Source organism: Aplidium turbinatum, chromosome 13, assembly GCF_918807975.1.
Source record: "Aplidium turbinatum chromosome 13, kaAplTurb1.1, whole genome shotgun sequence".
Classification (NCBI taxonomy): domain Eukaryota; kingdom Metazoa; phylum Chordata; class Ascidiacea; order Aplousobranchia; family Polyclinidae; genus Aplidium; species Aplidium turbinatum.
Window position 1 is genome coordinate 18,158,966 of NC_137484.1, and position 15,584 is coordinate 18,174,549.

At 37.5% G+C, this 15,584-nt stretch overlaps 1 protein-coding gene across 1 annotated transcript; it reads left to right on the top strand.

The window, feature by feature from the left end:
* The first annotated feature begins 2,048 nt into the window (after positions 1-2,048).
* Positions 2,049-14,298, top strand: LOC145781612 (F-box-like/WD repeat-containing protein TBL1X). The gene is made up of 12 exons (XM_082593287.1): positions 2,049-2,283; positions 5,620-5,765; positions 6,020-6,350; positions 6,643-6,811; positions 7,018-7,180; positions 7,600-7,663; positions 8,052-8,210; positions 10,799-10,920; positions 11,477-11,679; positions 11,958-12,123; positions 12,495-12,596; positions 12,944-14,298. The coding sequence occupies exons 1-12, from the start codon at positions 2,226-2,228 to the stop codon at positions 12,968-12,970; spliced, it is 1,710 nt and encodes a 569-aa protein (XP_082449413.1). The 5' UTR covers positions 2,049-2,225; the 3' UTR covers positions 12,971-14,298.
* The last annotated feature ends 1,286 nt before the right edge of the window (positions 14,299-15,584 follow it).

Consider the following 15,584-nt stretch of genomic DNA (forward strand, 5'->3'; position numbering starts at 1 on the left):
TACGGTACCATTTACTCGTGAGTACTTATCACGATGTTGCAAACATGTTAAAAACGCGTTTTTATTTGCTGATTGCTTGTGAATCATTCTTTATTCGGTTTGTTGTCGTCGAATGAGGTCGCACCTCAAAGTCTTGATTGAGACACATAGTCATCCTGGTACAGGAATTTTGGGTTTGGCAAACTATTTCAAAATGTTATTGTAAAATTTTTATAAACGTTCTTCTATGTGGTATGAATTATATTTTTCGCCCTTGCATGTTGTCCAAATTTTACGCATACTTTAATTTGTATGAAATTTGAATTGTATTCATGTTGAAATTATTTATTAGTTTGATTTTTAAACATTGCATCTTTCACAAGACTTTTAACACAATACAGGAAATGTTTCAAACAATAGATCCTCGCAAGATACGCTACACACAAACAGTTGTGCTGGAGTAGAGATACAAACTTAATCACGCCACCAAATTTCCTATGGTATTCTTTACAAGGAACAGCCAGAGGCAAGATTTGTCTGATACCACGTTTTGATGCGTGGCCTATTTCATTCATGAGTCATAAAACAAACATATGAGTTGCATTAGACGCCTTAGTTGCTATTTGTGTGGCCATTCAATCATTCAATGGTAGTTTATTTGTATCCAACGCCAAGTATGAACTACCAGCATGCAACTTTTTTCTTCTAGTAAAGGCAGCATTCCGTCACGGTGTATCACCAGAGCTGAGAATCAAGTACCACCAACAATAGGCTACTTTGCCATAAGCACAATTTCTACATTGCAAATTTTCTTCGACCGTTGTTCAGTTGTGTTTGTTGAAATATCGTTCGGATTTTATCGCTTCTACCTTTTTCTGGACCTTTGCTATGTTTGGCATATAGGCTACTGTTTTTTGTTGCGATGGTTATACATAAAAACAAAGTGAACTGAACTAAAATAGTTCTTTTTGGTCATTGCTTAACAACTGCTGGGCAAATATAAACTGCGTGACAAATTGTTAATACCATTGTTTTTTCTCATTTGTTTACTTATGTAAGACACAATGCGTGACAAATTGTTAATACCATTATTTTTCTCATTCGTTTACTTATGAAAGACACAGAGTGGGCAGAGAAATTCCATCGTAAAATAACAACTAAATATGTCAATACTTTTATTATATTTAAGAATACGACCATGTCACCATACGGTTTACAAGTCAATGCCAACCTGTAGAAACAATGTTTTATTAATTTATTGCAATTTGTCTCATCGTTGAGAATATTAAAATATTGTACAAATACATTGTGCTAATTCCGATTTTCTGGCAAATTCCGGTTTTCAAGATAATGCATTACCAAGATTGATTGGGTCGAAGCAACGCATAAATTTTTATTTTCTGAAGTGAACGCGTTCGTTGGCCAACCCCAGAAAATTATAAGAGAGAAACAAACAATGAGAAGTTTGTGGTGACGTTTACATTTACTTAAAAAAGAGAAAAAAGGACTTTCCGATCGATGTTGTAGACAGGGTGAAGAAATGGTTGAGTTCTATTGAGGACAATTTGCGTTTTTTATGACGTGTACGCGCGCTCTGATGATGTTTTTTTCACCCTGTTGAAATGGTTCGCTGTTTGGTTATGCAGCCGCAAGGAAATAACTCGCATGAGGTCATGTTAAATTGTGTGGTCGTCACGCGACGCATGTGTGTGTGTGTGTGTGTTCGCAAACGCGCTAGCTTGAATCCGGTTTGTGCACTCTGGAAATTGTAGAGGTGGTCTTTGTCCAAGTCTGGGTGCTGCATCTTATCCTTTTTTCGAGTGCACTTGGGATACATCTCGAGTTCTACTTAGTCTACTGCAACAGATCAAAGTAACTGTCCTTGTAATTCTTTTAAAGTGTTTCATAGCAAAGTTTACCTTGGCATAAAACCAGTACAGTTTAAAAAAGTTACAAAAACACACCATGTCGGAAACCAGTGCTTACCACCCTGACTGAATACGAAACCTGTGGAAATTTATATGAATTAAGCACATCAATGAAACCGCTGTTTAACTATTTTCAGACCGTACAACATACCGAGGTAGTTTTGCTATAATAAATGTTCTAGTAACCTCCTGATAGAACTAATCATAACTTGATTTGCGCTGATGCATGGGGTCCTGTTGTGGATTTACAGTGTTTAACTTGGAACGGATGTGGACTTATTTCTATTATCAGAAGAAACAAACAATTTTTAAGGAATTATGAGTATCACCTCAGATGAAGTCAATTTCCTTGTGTATCGCTATCTACAAGAATCAGGTATGATCACAGCCCATTATAATGTTTTCCTGTGTATAGTAGGCTGATCAACTCAATAAATTTATATTAATTGACTGAAGCATATGTGACTGATCATGCACTTCAAAGTTTTGATCTTGTACAATAAGACATTACAATCATCTGAAATGAACAAATGGAAAATTGTATAATTTAAACACCAGCTGTTAGGGTACCGGTAGCCTATATACATTGTTTTCATTTAAAAGTGTTGAGTTTGGATGTTCTAACTAAATGATGAAATTAGGAATTCTTCTTTTGGTGTGTGGTATTGAAAGTTATTGTAATATGATTGTTTTGAGAGGTGAAGTCAGAGATTTGGTGTAATCTTCTTCGGTTACTTCTGTGTGTAGTTGAACATGTTGATGATGGTTATTTTTGTGCTTTTCGATATAGCAAGCATGGTAATTTTGCTTTCAGTTATGAGGCACCAGAGATTTGTGTATAAATTAGGGTTGCCAGAGGTTAATATAAAAAAGAGCCCAAGCTTATGCAAAAAGTAGCCCAATTTTTTGGGGGTTCTAAAATAGAGCCCAAATTGGAGCCCAAGCAAAGAGATAGGCTATTATACAAAATTCTTCCAGAGCGCTTGATCACCAATCCCAAATTATAAGTGTTTTTCCAGTTCTTCCCTTATAGACAGATTGGCAACCATGCATTCACTCAACTGTTTGTTAAAATAACTACAAACAAGTACCGGTACCACACCAAGTAACACAAAAAATGGTTTAATTGCTTTTCGTGATGAGGTAACGTATCAAGAGTGTTCCCCTCAAGACCATCAACAGTTTTGATAACCCACCAAGGTCGATCAACGTAGAAACTATCTTTTTTGTCTTTTTTTTTTTACTCATATAAATTGTTAAAAAAAAATTCACTAGCCTTTTTTTTCTCATCTTTCTACATTTGTTTGATTGTTCTGCTTTGGCATCATGCACGTTATAGCGTCCGTGTTTTGTCGCTTCTACCTTTTTCTAAACCCCTGCTATGTTTGATATATATATTGCTTTTCGTTGTAATGATCAGAAATAAAAACAAACTGAACTAATGTATACTGTATTTACATGAAAACCTGGATCACTTAAATTGCCAGGATTGCCAGATATTAAAGCCTAAACATGCATATTTTTAAAAATCGGCATCTTTATACCAAATTGGTAACCCTGCCTGACCGAGGCCTTCAAAAACGCTGCTCCTCAATGAAATAACTACGAATTAGGTGAAAATCTTAAACATGATACAATTTTTACATAAAAAGTTATATTATATTAAAAAAAAAGTAGCCCAATTGGGCGCCATCTAAAAAAGCGCGCCCAACGCAAATTTTTGGCGCCTGGAGAAATCATAAGTAGCCCAATTGGGCGTAAAAGCGCCCAATCTGGCAGCCCTAGTATAAATTGCTATTTCAATTGCATTGCTTTGTACTTTGTTAATGGATTTTTGTGTTTTTTTTTTTGTTGAAATAATGATTTTATTACCGATTTATTACTGAAGAGTTCTGCATGGAAGACATGCTTTAAAACTACTTTTTATTTCTTATTTGTTTGCTAATGCACTGACAATCTATCAAAGATTATTGAACAAATAAGATTCCAGTTATTGAATACAGTCATCAATAGTGTAACCCTATAATCCATAGCCTATCTTATGATCTCTTCATTTAATGATAAAAATTGATTTTAGCACTTTCACTCAATACATTTTACCTCTACCTACCTTTGCACCCTTTGATTGCATTTTTATTAACTCCTCATGATTAAGAATTTGTCCCAATCTTTGATGTTGTCTTCATATTGCCTCTATCAAACATACCGTATATCTCCATTTATCTATCATCATCACATCAGTCATCATAGTGGGATGGCTTTAATCTTTACATGTACAGCAGCATGTGTTCTTGTTTCACATTGATATTTGTTGATAATTACATAAATTCTAGCTGATAGATGCTTTTGTTCGAGCAAAAGTTAGCTTCTGTTGTGGCAGTTTGCCTTTGTTTATGTTTGGTTCTTGTCATCATCTCTAGTGTATTATATGCTTGTATGTAGCACTGTCTAGCCTATATGTCTATTAGCTGTATGTTTTATGTCTATATGTTTTGCTTGCAATCGCTACATTAGACCACACTGATAAAATATACCGGTAGTTTTTCTAGGATATAATACAAACATGTAGTTGTGTATCAATGTAGTATAATAGTGTGGTCCAATTGCGGATCTGCAAGAATAAGTTCTAAAGCATTAAAAAAAGTCTGGTGTTGTTTCTATATACCGGTACCAGAAATTTAATTAGTTTAACAAGAGAATAACATGTTTTATATATATAATATAAATGAAATGTGTGCTTTTAATCATCTACTTTAGGGAGATTATTTAATTGAACATTTCTTTATATGCAATGTTGCTTTCTTAGCTGTCAGCCCAATGCTGCATGCTCACCTTATATTTATTTTTATGCTTTGAAGTCTCAGAATTAAGTTTGTAATTACTTGACAAGGTATTACTGCTGGTTGATCCATGTCAAAGTTAGCTGCAAAAGTCTGGAAATCACCAAAACAACCACTGTTTTAAGCTGTGGTACTCAGTATTTGCCCTTTTACATTGCTGAGTACGGATCTATTCTGTAGTCCTGGACCTGGTTATTTTGGTGTCTTGGATTCAGTTTTGATTTTGGCTAATACATTTTCAAAATGCTTAAACTGCTGTGCATAATCTACAGTCCCGTATTACATATTGTCATACACTTATCTGTTTTGCTTATTTTGTCATTGACAATGTTGAGTTATATCATACAGTAAGTGTACCGTACAATATTTGTGTTGTCATTCACGTGGGATCTATTCACAAATTTTTTTGAATTATTAGGCTACTGGCACCTATACCATGTTGCAGTATTAACTTTATGCCTTGTCCATGAACAGTGAAGTACTTAGATCTGATAAGTAGAAAAAGAAATTAAAATTTGTGTTAGTTAGCACAAGATAACATCAATTTTGATTTTGTAGTACATTAGCCACACAGCTGCTTCATGTGCAGTAGCCTTTAGGCCTAAGTCACAATAGGGTATTGAGTTTCTGGTAACACTGGTCTGTTTGTTTACTCACTTTCGGCATCTTTACATCTGAGCATGAAAAGAGCTGCAAATGTAACATTTTTATTTTTTTACGTTCTTTCAGTAGGCTATTGGCTTAACTAGGCATTGAACCCAGGTCTACCACAGAGACAATTTATGCTTTGGCCAACCACCATGGTTAATAACGTGGTAACGTGCTCATCACTTTATATCTCACCTATTTACTTGCTGTTGCTATTTCATTAGGTTTCCAGCACAGTGCATTCGTGTTTGGATTGGAGTCACATATCAGCCAATCTAATATCAATGGTGCTCTTGTACCTCCAGCTGCTTTAATAAGTATGCTGCAGAAAGGGTTGCAGTATGTGGAGGCAGAAATCAGTATTAATGAGGTACCATGGGATGAGTTTTTGGCTTTGCATTTTTTATATTCGCACGTTTGCGTAATAATGATATTGTATTGTTGTGTGAAGATGATACATTCATTTTTAGCCCTTTATTACTATTAGTTGTTGTGATTACTAGAATGTGGTGATGGGCCGGTTTTAAAATTTCTATTTCATGTGAGAATGTTTTTTATTATGGTAGCTGCCAGCTTATCAAACTTGATAATCTTGCAAAATAGTTAAGATTCTTATATCTTTAGGATGGAGTTGTGTTCGAGGGCCGATTCAGTGAAAGTTTGTCTCTTGTGGACGCTGTTATGCCCGATGTAGTGCATGGAAAGCAGCAGCAATTACGTGAAAAAATGGCAGCTGAAAAGCTGAAAGCCGAGCAATCAAGCCAGGCAAATCAATCAGAGAAAGTAACACAAAACACTGAGGAAGCCATGAAAACAGAGAACACTGCTGTCTCAACACCGTCTGCATCTATAAGCAGCAACACCTTGGCTGCCATGACAACTACAGTGGTAACAGCTGCCACGTCAACAACAAATATAAAGCAAGAGCCACAAATAAATGGCGACCACAGCAATTGTAAGTGGTTGCTTTAAAGATATTTTAGTTTAACTGATCAACATTTTTTGAAGATCTTGCATAACTCCTCTCGTGCATTCTATCTGTTTGAAATTTAACATCCCTAGCATAGTATTTTCCAATGCAAAGTACTGTACTTTTATACTGCTGTGTTGTTACAATCCAGACAGCAAATCAGCCGTTTTTTACATTGATTTAACCTTTGCAGACGTTGAATGAATGTAAAAAACGACTGATTTGCTGTCTGTGAAGTGTAAAAATAAGATGTAACAGGACGTCTCGTATGTTTCAGCGTTGAACTCTGGGGCAACATCTACGTCTGAACCTTTAGAGCCAATGGATATTGAAACCAATCACAATGACATCAGAGTATCTTTGAGCAAATCAACTGTTTTAAGAGGACACGAGTCGGAAGTTTTCATATGCGCTTGGAATCCTAAGAAAGACCTTTTGGCCTCAGGGTAAAACCTTGATACTTGTTGAAATATTTCAGTTATTGACTGTGGCAAAATTCAATTGCTTTTGGAATTTTAAAAACCCAAGAACTAAACATGACTGTTTTATGGTCAAAAATGCAGCAGTTGCAATCTTATTCCAAATAGGCTACTTTGTATTGGACATAATCGCAAAATCAAAGGAATTGTTTTGATGACAAAGTTTTTTTCAGGTCTGGAGACTCTACCGCGCGCATATGGAATTTGATGGAAGACGCCGTCACCTCGACGTCCCCGCCACCTGCGACAGGGCAACAATTGGTGCTGCGTCATTGCATTAAAGAAGGCAACCAAGAGGTCCCTAGCAACAAAGACGTCACTTCACTTGACTGGAATGTAGGTTAAAGTCAAGCAGAGCCAAATATAGACAGCTGCTACTTTTTTGTTTTTCTAAAAAAAATTACGTACTGAAGCAAAAAGGTTAAGAATTTCAAGTTCAGCACAATTCACCCGGCAGGCAAACGTCATCGTTGTGCCAGTGAGCTATTGATTTCACAACGCAGCGACTCATAGCGGCTAACCCAAGAATATTTAAACACAAAAGCTATTTACTACTGTTGGCTATTACCTTTTTTTAATATTTATTCCCGTTTACATTTGATTACTTTTTGCCACCACTGCAATGCAATAATATTTCTTGCGTGGAATAGCAAGCCCAATGGTTTCCATTTCACTTTGTACTCAATTGTATGCAGACAGTGCTTGTTACTTTTACTGCTTGTCAAGTTTTCGCTCATGCCAAAATATTTTATTAGTGCGATGGCACACTTCTTGCCACTGGCTCCTACGACGGCTATGCCAGACTGTGGGGTACTGAAGGTGAGATGTTTTTTTTAATTTTTTTAACATTTAAAAGAAATTCTTTTTGTCTACTCAGTTGTTAATCTTTTTTCCAATGATTTCAACGTCTGCCTACGTTGAATCATTGTAACAAAACGGATTTTACCATGATAGACTGTGCTGGTTTTTCGATTGACTTAATCGCAAGTTACCATTGTTAATTAACAGTTCTTTCCTTGCTTACACTACACGGCGTTTTTTTGCTAAGATATGTGTTTTCCAGGCAGACTGTTGCGCAATTAATTGTACAACGTGCGAATTACTGACAAAACTAAAAAAGAGAATGGTTATTTTGATGTCGATTTTACGTTGCTTTTCATTATTTTCAGTTCAAAAAGTAACACGCTTGTAATCTCTTTATGTTCAGGGCAATTGAGTAATGTCCTCGGGCAGCATAAAGGACCAATCTTTGCTCTGAAATGGAACAAAAAAGGAAATTATATTCTCAGTGCTGGTGTTGATAAAACAACGATCATATGGGACGCCTATTCTGGCAAAGCAAAACAACAATTTCCTTTTCACCAAGGTAGTACACCCAGCTTTTACTGTGTGTTGCTTGAATCAAAGCTATTTTTAACGTCAATCGTAAAGTTTACTCAGGGTTGATTTAAACCGGTTTAAACCTGGTTTTAACCGGTTAAAACTAGGTTTAAACCAGTCAAAACTGGTCAAAACCCAGAAAAATATTTTGATGTAGTGAATGGTCGGCTACCTGGGCTATGGGCTATTTAGGAAATATAATATAATATAAAAGCAGTTGTGAGTTGTGACCATTTTGATATGCAGGCCTCGAAATAGCTGGCGCCATGGCCGCCTGAACTTTCATTAATGGCCGCCAATACCGACCTGTCAGGCAAAATTTGATGGCAAATGTTTTTCATAAAAAAAAAATTGTTGGAATAAATTCTTGTATTTCAGTTGGCTGTGCAAATTGTTCATCGTTCTACCAAGCATTTTTTGGTTCATCAGAAACTTATTTTGAGAATTTGAATTTTCTCAATAATTAAAATACCCATATTTTACGGACCATAAGGCGCAATTTAAATCCTTTTTTTTCCTCATAAATTGATCGTGCGGCTTATAAGACGGTGCGCTATGGATCAGGTAGTGCTTTATTGCCTACACTCAAAACCAGTACCGATACTATTATTATATAAATAAATCACCGTCTTACACAATAAATTACGGTAAAAGCAACTAGCAACTGTGATATTCACTAGGCCCATTTTTTTCTTTTGCTCATTGTAATATTGTGACTTGCTTACATTTCTTACGCATTTTTGTTTTAATGAGCTTTATATGGTAACCCATACTCCTTAAAATACGTTGCGTTCATGGTTGCGTTCCATAGCCCTGTGCGCCTTATGTCTGAACAAAAAACTAATCAAAGCAATTTATTGACAGTGCGCCTTATAATCGGATGCGCTTTATGGTCCGTAAAATACGGTAACCAACTGATTGAAATATGAAAAATAAACAGAGAAATTGAATATTTTTTGTTCCAAATCCAGCATTTAGGTTATTGTTGATCAAAACAAAATATATATAGTTGAACAATGAACATCATTACTAAACATGGGGGGTAATATTTTTAATTCAATTCAAAATCAACTTGATTTATGCACTAGAGGGGTTTTGAGCAGTAATAGGTGGTCAAAACTGCCCGGTTTAAACCAGGTTTTAACCGGGCGGTTTAAACCGCCCCGGTTTAAACTGATCAACCCTTAGTTTACTACTGAATAGTGAATACCGAGTATTTTTCTTGCTGTGTTTCATTCTCTTAACGTGTGAACATTCAGCAGCGGTCTTGTTTTCTGGGAATTTACAGCTGTGTGTTTCACATTGAATCTCTAAGCGGTTGTGCTACATAATCACTTGACATGTGCAAACAACATCACGTCAAAGCCATTACAGATGGGCAGCGTTGTATTAGTTTTATTGCTAATTTTCGGGCTTAATTGTTCTCTATTTCAATAATGGCATTTTCATTTGCAAAATTCTTTCTTTTTTAGTTTTTCCACCTAGTTGGAAACGAAAGCAGAATTCCTGTGTCTTACTTGTGCTTTAAATTAAATGTTTGAGTGTTTTTACCTCAGGTTTTAGTGTAAGATGTCGTTTTAACCAAGAGATTGTTTGGCTGTTGCATAATGGTCCACAAAATTGATGCTTGTTTACAGTTAAATGACACACAGTGCTAAAGCACAGTCTCACTAGATAGTAGTCTTGCATTTGGTGCGTTGTTGAAGTGGGTTAAGCAAAAGGATTATGATAATTTGGAAACAGCAAATAAACAGGCCTGAAATTTTGAAACATGACTCATCATGCCAAGCGTTTGTTTTGGCGTCTAAAATTGCCTTTTTTCTTTTTTCTGAAGCTTTCAGAAAAAACTGGTCATTTGATTTTTTGCGGTAAGTTTTGCGATCGTGAAAATCTGCGTTTTATTTGTGTGTTTGTCGTGTGGAGTAAGGAATGGTGTACAATCGAAAGGTGTGTATTTAAAGACATTTCACTACTTGACTGCATAAAGCTTTTACTCCTGATATAACCACTTCATGGTTAGTGAACACTATTTTACAATAAGTTACCTACCCTTTTCTGAGTCATACTATCACGAAATACTTCTACAACTACATGCATTATTCATATCATGCAACGCCTGTCTTCTATGGGCTATGCGAGTGCATGCGCCGTTTGCATAATACTATCTGGGGCCAGTTGGTTCTAAAATAGTCATTGCGCCTGTCGAAGTAAAATATCTGCGGTATTAATTTGAAGAAAAAAGAATAAAAATGGCCATATCGAGATAGAATGGCTTACTTTTCACAACAAATGTTTCGAGCTATGGCAAAGCTAGACCAGAGTTGAGGAAGGAAATTCGTTAAGTTTGGAAACAAAGTTGCTCTTTTTGTATCCAATTTTTATTGATTCTGTTTTGGAGACATTCAAGAAAGAATTTTTGAATTCTGACCATGCAGCTTTCAAAAGCATAAAACTAAATCGAATTTTTTTCCAAGTGAAGGAGTAAGGGTTGCAAAAGACACGGCCCAACAAATTTAGTAATCGTTTTATTACCCTTTTAGTCCTCCACAATAACGGCTTTGTTGTGCTTCCCAGCTCCAGCGCTTGACGTTGATTGGCAGAACAACACCACATTTGCGTCATGCTCCACAGACAAAAGCATACATGTTTGCAGGCTTGGACATGACAGACCTGTGAAGACATTTGGTGGTCACTCCGTAAGTACTTGCTGCTTTCGTGACAATCATGACATGTAAGAAGAACACTTCAGTAAGCCAGCAAATCCGACCTTTTGCCATACGTAGTACGTCATGGCCGTCTGCAAACGTTAAAACAATGTAAAAAAGTATCTGCTTTGTTGACTGGATACTTATATGCAGCACGTTTGCACTGAAAAGATTCTAACAAATTGTGGCTGATATTAACTTTCTTTGCTCTTGGATGTGGTATATAATAAATGAAGTTCCAAAGTATTACGTGATGTCTCAACATTGAATTCTTACTTATTTTTACAACTCTCGTCATTGGTTTGTTGCATTGAGCAACAGAACGCAGTTTTATCCCTTGTTTAAGACTCATAAGCAACAACAACTTCACTTTTAATGTGCAAATTAAACTTCGACGTTGTTGCAAAGTTCTCTGTATACTACTACCTAATCTCGCTCGCAATAGTTTCCCTTTTCACTTTGTCCAGCGACGTTGAAACAATGTAAAATGACAATTTGGAAATGCTTGACTTGAAAGGCCCGTACAAAAACATCGATTTTCTTTTAGGATGAAGTGAATGCGATCAAATGGGATCCATCAGGGAGTTTACTCGCATCTTGCTCCGATGACATGACCCTCAAGATCTGGTCTATGAAGCATGAATCCTTTGTCCATGACCTCCGAGCACACGATAAGGAAATATACACCATTAAGTGGAGCCCATCCGGTCCTAGTTCAAACAATCCCAACCAAAACCTCATGTTGGCAAGGTAATGATTTCATACTTTGACTACGATGAAACGATGTCATTTTGAGTTTCTTCACAGTCGTGACTTGACTGAAAGAAGGTTAGATCGTGCTTGCCAGACGAAAGCAGTCAAGCGCGCAAAAGTCAAACCACTCACGTGACGAGCAGCTTTTCTCTTGCTCGATCACGTTTTTCTCACATAGCCGGATGTTGAAAGAAAGTAAGGCGAACGCAATCAATCGATTCATAGAAGGCATTGGCAACAGATCTCCAATAACTGACGTCTTTCTCTTGTTTCAGTGCATCGTTCGACTCGACAGTTCGTTTGTGGGAGTTGGAAAAAGGGGCGTGTCTGCACACACTTACCAAGCACAATGAACCAGTTTACAGCGTAGCTTTCAGCCCAGATGGAAGATTGTTGGCAAGCGGTTCGTTTGACAAATGCGTGCACATATGGAGCACTCATGTGAGTACTGAGTATACTTCTCCACCTTTTAATGGTTTCTCCGCTTCAATGCTTTTGTGACATGTCACGTTGATCGAACAGCAATTTTTGCATTGAAACAACGTTGTGCGATGTTGAAGCGGCAACTTCCTCTGTCAAACGAGAATTACCTGACTTTGAGTTGCGTTGACTCTTGACTTACCTGAGCCTACCGTCGTCACAAGCTTCAAGGGTACCTACGCGGACGTTGTCCCGACTCTGTCTTCCGCTGACGTTGCTGTCAGACAGCGTTGGGCACACCCAGTTGAAAAGAGGTCTATTTTGCATTAATTCAGCGTATGTCGGCGTAAAAATCAAATTTTCTTGCTAAAGTAAGTGGCTTTGTTTCACAGACGGGGCAACTAGTCCACAGCTACGAAGGTACCGGCGGAATATTCGAAGTTTGTTGGAATTCAACAGGAAACAAAGTTGGTGCTAGCGCTTCTGATGGGACGGTAAGCATTTCTTAGAAACCTCCTGCCTTATGTACCCACTCATTTGATTTGTACTTGATATGATTTGTATAAACCGTTTACAGACAGGACATGGTGTCGAATGGAACGAAACTATTTCATATTGCTAACATTCAAAAATCTTCCTTTTCTACATCTTTTTCATACTTTCAGTTGTGAAACTAACGTAAAATATTGCTAAGGTGTGCAGCAGACATTAAGAGGTTTTAAAATTATTCATCAGTGCATGTTCTAACTAAAGGTGACCAAAATGTATTACACTACGCAAGAAATTATTGAATAGGTGCAGTATGACAACTTGTATTGTTGAAACTTAGTTTTATGCGCAGGTTTGTGTGCTGGATCTACGAAAATGATGATGCCGGTGTTGCCGCTCTAGCATCATCTAATGGTGGAAAATAAATCCAGGTGCTTGCCGCTGTGCGTCGCACGCATGCAAGCGCGAGACAGATAATCCAGAGGGGACCCAGAGAGACGCAGTTGACCAACGATTGGGAAGTTTTGTTGCCATGGAAACAATTCATGCGTCATCATGGCAATGTACCGTTGCTCACAGAGTGTGTTGCAAATGTTGCTTTCCCAAATTAAGCATAGGTGGAGTGATCGGTGAATTAACTTTCTATTGCTTGCCCGAACCCACTGCGTTTATAGTTTGTTAGTAGCACCCGTAATTTTAAACTACTTGCACAATGCATTTGGTGTTTTGTTGTTTTGAATTAGCTCAAAATTTGCTGGAAAAGAGTGAAAATGAAAAGAACTTTCCTCTAATGTATTTTTGTTGTAAAAACACGTTTTACCCCCTCCCCTCCTCCCTCCATTGCAATGATTTCGAACATTGGAAGCTTACCCTTGCTGATTTGCGTGCATACAGCTTTGGCTTAAATAACGTGGCGACGGCAAATGAACGATGTAGTTTGCATATCACACTTTTGTGATGGCTTTTTTTGCTTAAAAAGCGTAGTTTTTGTTACGTTTTTATTCAGCATTTCTCAGTGTTATATTGGAGAAAGAATTTTTAATGTAACGGAATGGACCGGCTGGCACTTCAATTGTATTGGACCTCGCACGCAACAACTACTTTGAGGCTGACCCTTTTCTGGTGTTAATAGAACCTAAAAGTACTGGATTGAAAAAATGTTCAGGCTCTGTCAGCGATATTGTTATGTTGTTGACATTCCCCAGACAGCAACAGCTGTCATTTATACACTGATTCTATTTGTTGTCTCAATGTAAAAAAGGCAGATTTTGCTATCTGGGCTACTCTCAAGAGTTCACGTTTCAGTCAACAAAACCCCATTATTTTGCATTAATTCGACTTCTGTTAACGTCGAGACAATATAAAACGATGTAATTTTTGTTAGGTTTAATTTCATTGCTCTCTTAGTGACAGCCTACTTGAATCTTTCCAGTGCCGTGCAAGTCGAGCGTATCATTCAACAACGTAGTGGAGGTTATTTTTCAATGGAATGACATATGTGTTTCATTTTTGTTTTTCAGTTCTTGGCTGTAGAACTTATTTGCACTTAGGATCTGATATCTGCTTGGGTCCAAACCTGGTTGCGTGTGATAGCTTTATTTTTGACAGCGTTAAAAAGTTTCCCTCTCACCAGGTGAACTCTCGCATCTATTAGTCCTCATATTTTTGCGACGTTGTTTTGCAATTAAATCAATTACTTCTGCGATGCCTATATGTGGCGCCTGCTTCTGAGTCGTGCTGTAATTCCGTTCAAAGGAAGTTGACATTGTCAAGTCGAGTGGCGTATGCTTGAAAGGGTTGTGCTGGTAAAAGGACATCCTACATCAAGAGTTCTTTAAAGTGAAGGCATTCGTGGGTCAAAGCAAATTCAGACAAGTTTCTTCACTTAACTGTTAAGCGCAGTTATACTAGTTCAGGTTCATGAGCGATTGAGCATCTTTAATGCAGCCTTTTGGATTGCGCACATGGCGACCTGAGTCGCAAAACACCCGATGAAAGTGGCCGCAACCTAGACAGCAAAATACGTCATTTTTACATTGTCTGCAGACGTTGAATCAATGGAAAATGACGGATATTGCTGTTTCGGAAGCAATAAGCTGTTGTCGCCTTGCCACAAGAACCCACGCGGCCGCCCCACTATTCTTGATTTGACAACACCAAGGTCACTTTTCCTTGATTACTATCCACGGTCTTTACGCAAAAGCCAATTTTTCTCTTCACAAGAATTTTGACTTGCACCGACACCTAGAGGACAGCAACTCCAGCCTTGTCCTTTAACTGCATCGCACTGGGCAGGTGTTTGTTTCTGACCATCACAGCCAAAACAATACACGTCAACGTACCAAAGGTCTAGAACAGGTAGAATCGATAAAACAGAAATGTTAATACGTACTTACTCGAGACCAAAATAACTAATTTAGTTTTAAAAAAATTGGCACGGTCGCAACACTTTAAAAAAAAATTAAGATATGTTAGATTGCAGGTTTTGCATGCGCCTGAAGGGTATGATTGGATGCTTGCGTTCAAACTCAACAGACTACCAAGTACCCGCCGATTCTTGCAACTTTTTAATCTTTGCTAAAAGGTAGCCTCAAAGAGCACGATTTACTAGATTTAATTTCCTAACTACGTAACCTTTTAGGCAGCACTTTAACTGGTTAACAGCAAGGTTGTTTTGTGCTGCCAGACCTTTCTATTGCTATATTTTGATTTTTATGTAATTGTGTTTCTTTTTCTCGACTCGTATTAGAAAGGCAAATAAAACAAACATCTCTCTCTTTCCCTACTTTGTATAAAACATAATAGGCGACCTGAGTCATCCGGCATCTGACGTCATGATACCTGTTTGTATCAGCTGAGATTCCACTAACATGAGCACTTAGGCCCACCACTTAAATCGGTAAAGCCCAAATGCTACTTTCTACTTAGGTTGGTTGCATCAACTCTTGTATGAACAAATGACGCTCGGGCGTCCATTAGTGCTGCACGAAATC

Bases quoted from the DNA above. Each gene is read 5' to 3' on its own strand.
- LOC145781612 (XM_082593287.1), top strand. From the start codon at position 2,226: ATGAGTATCACCTCAGATGAAGTCAATTTCCTTGTGTATCGCTATCTA. The intron at 6,351-6,642 runs GTAAGTGGTTGC...CGTATGTTTCAG, and splicing joins AAATGGCGACCACAGCAATT to CGTTGAACTCTGGGGCAACA. The intron at 11,680-11,957 runs GTAATGATTTCA...CTCTTGTTTCAG, and splicing joins CAAAACCTCATGTTGGCAAG to TGCATCGTTCGACTCGACAG.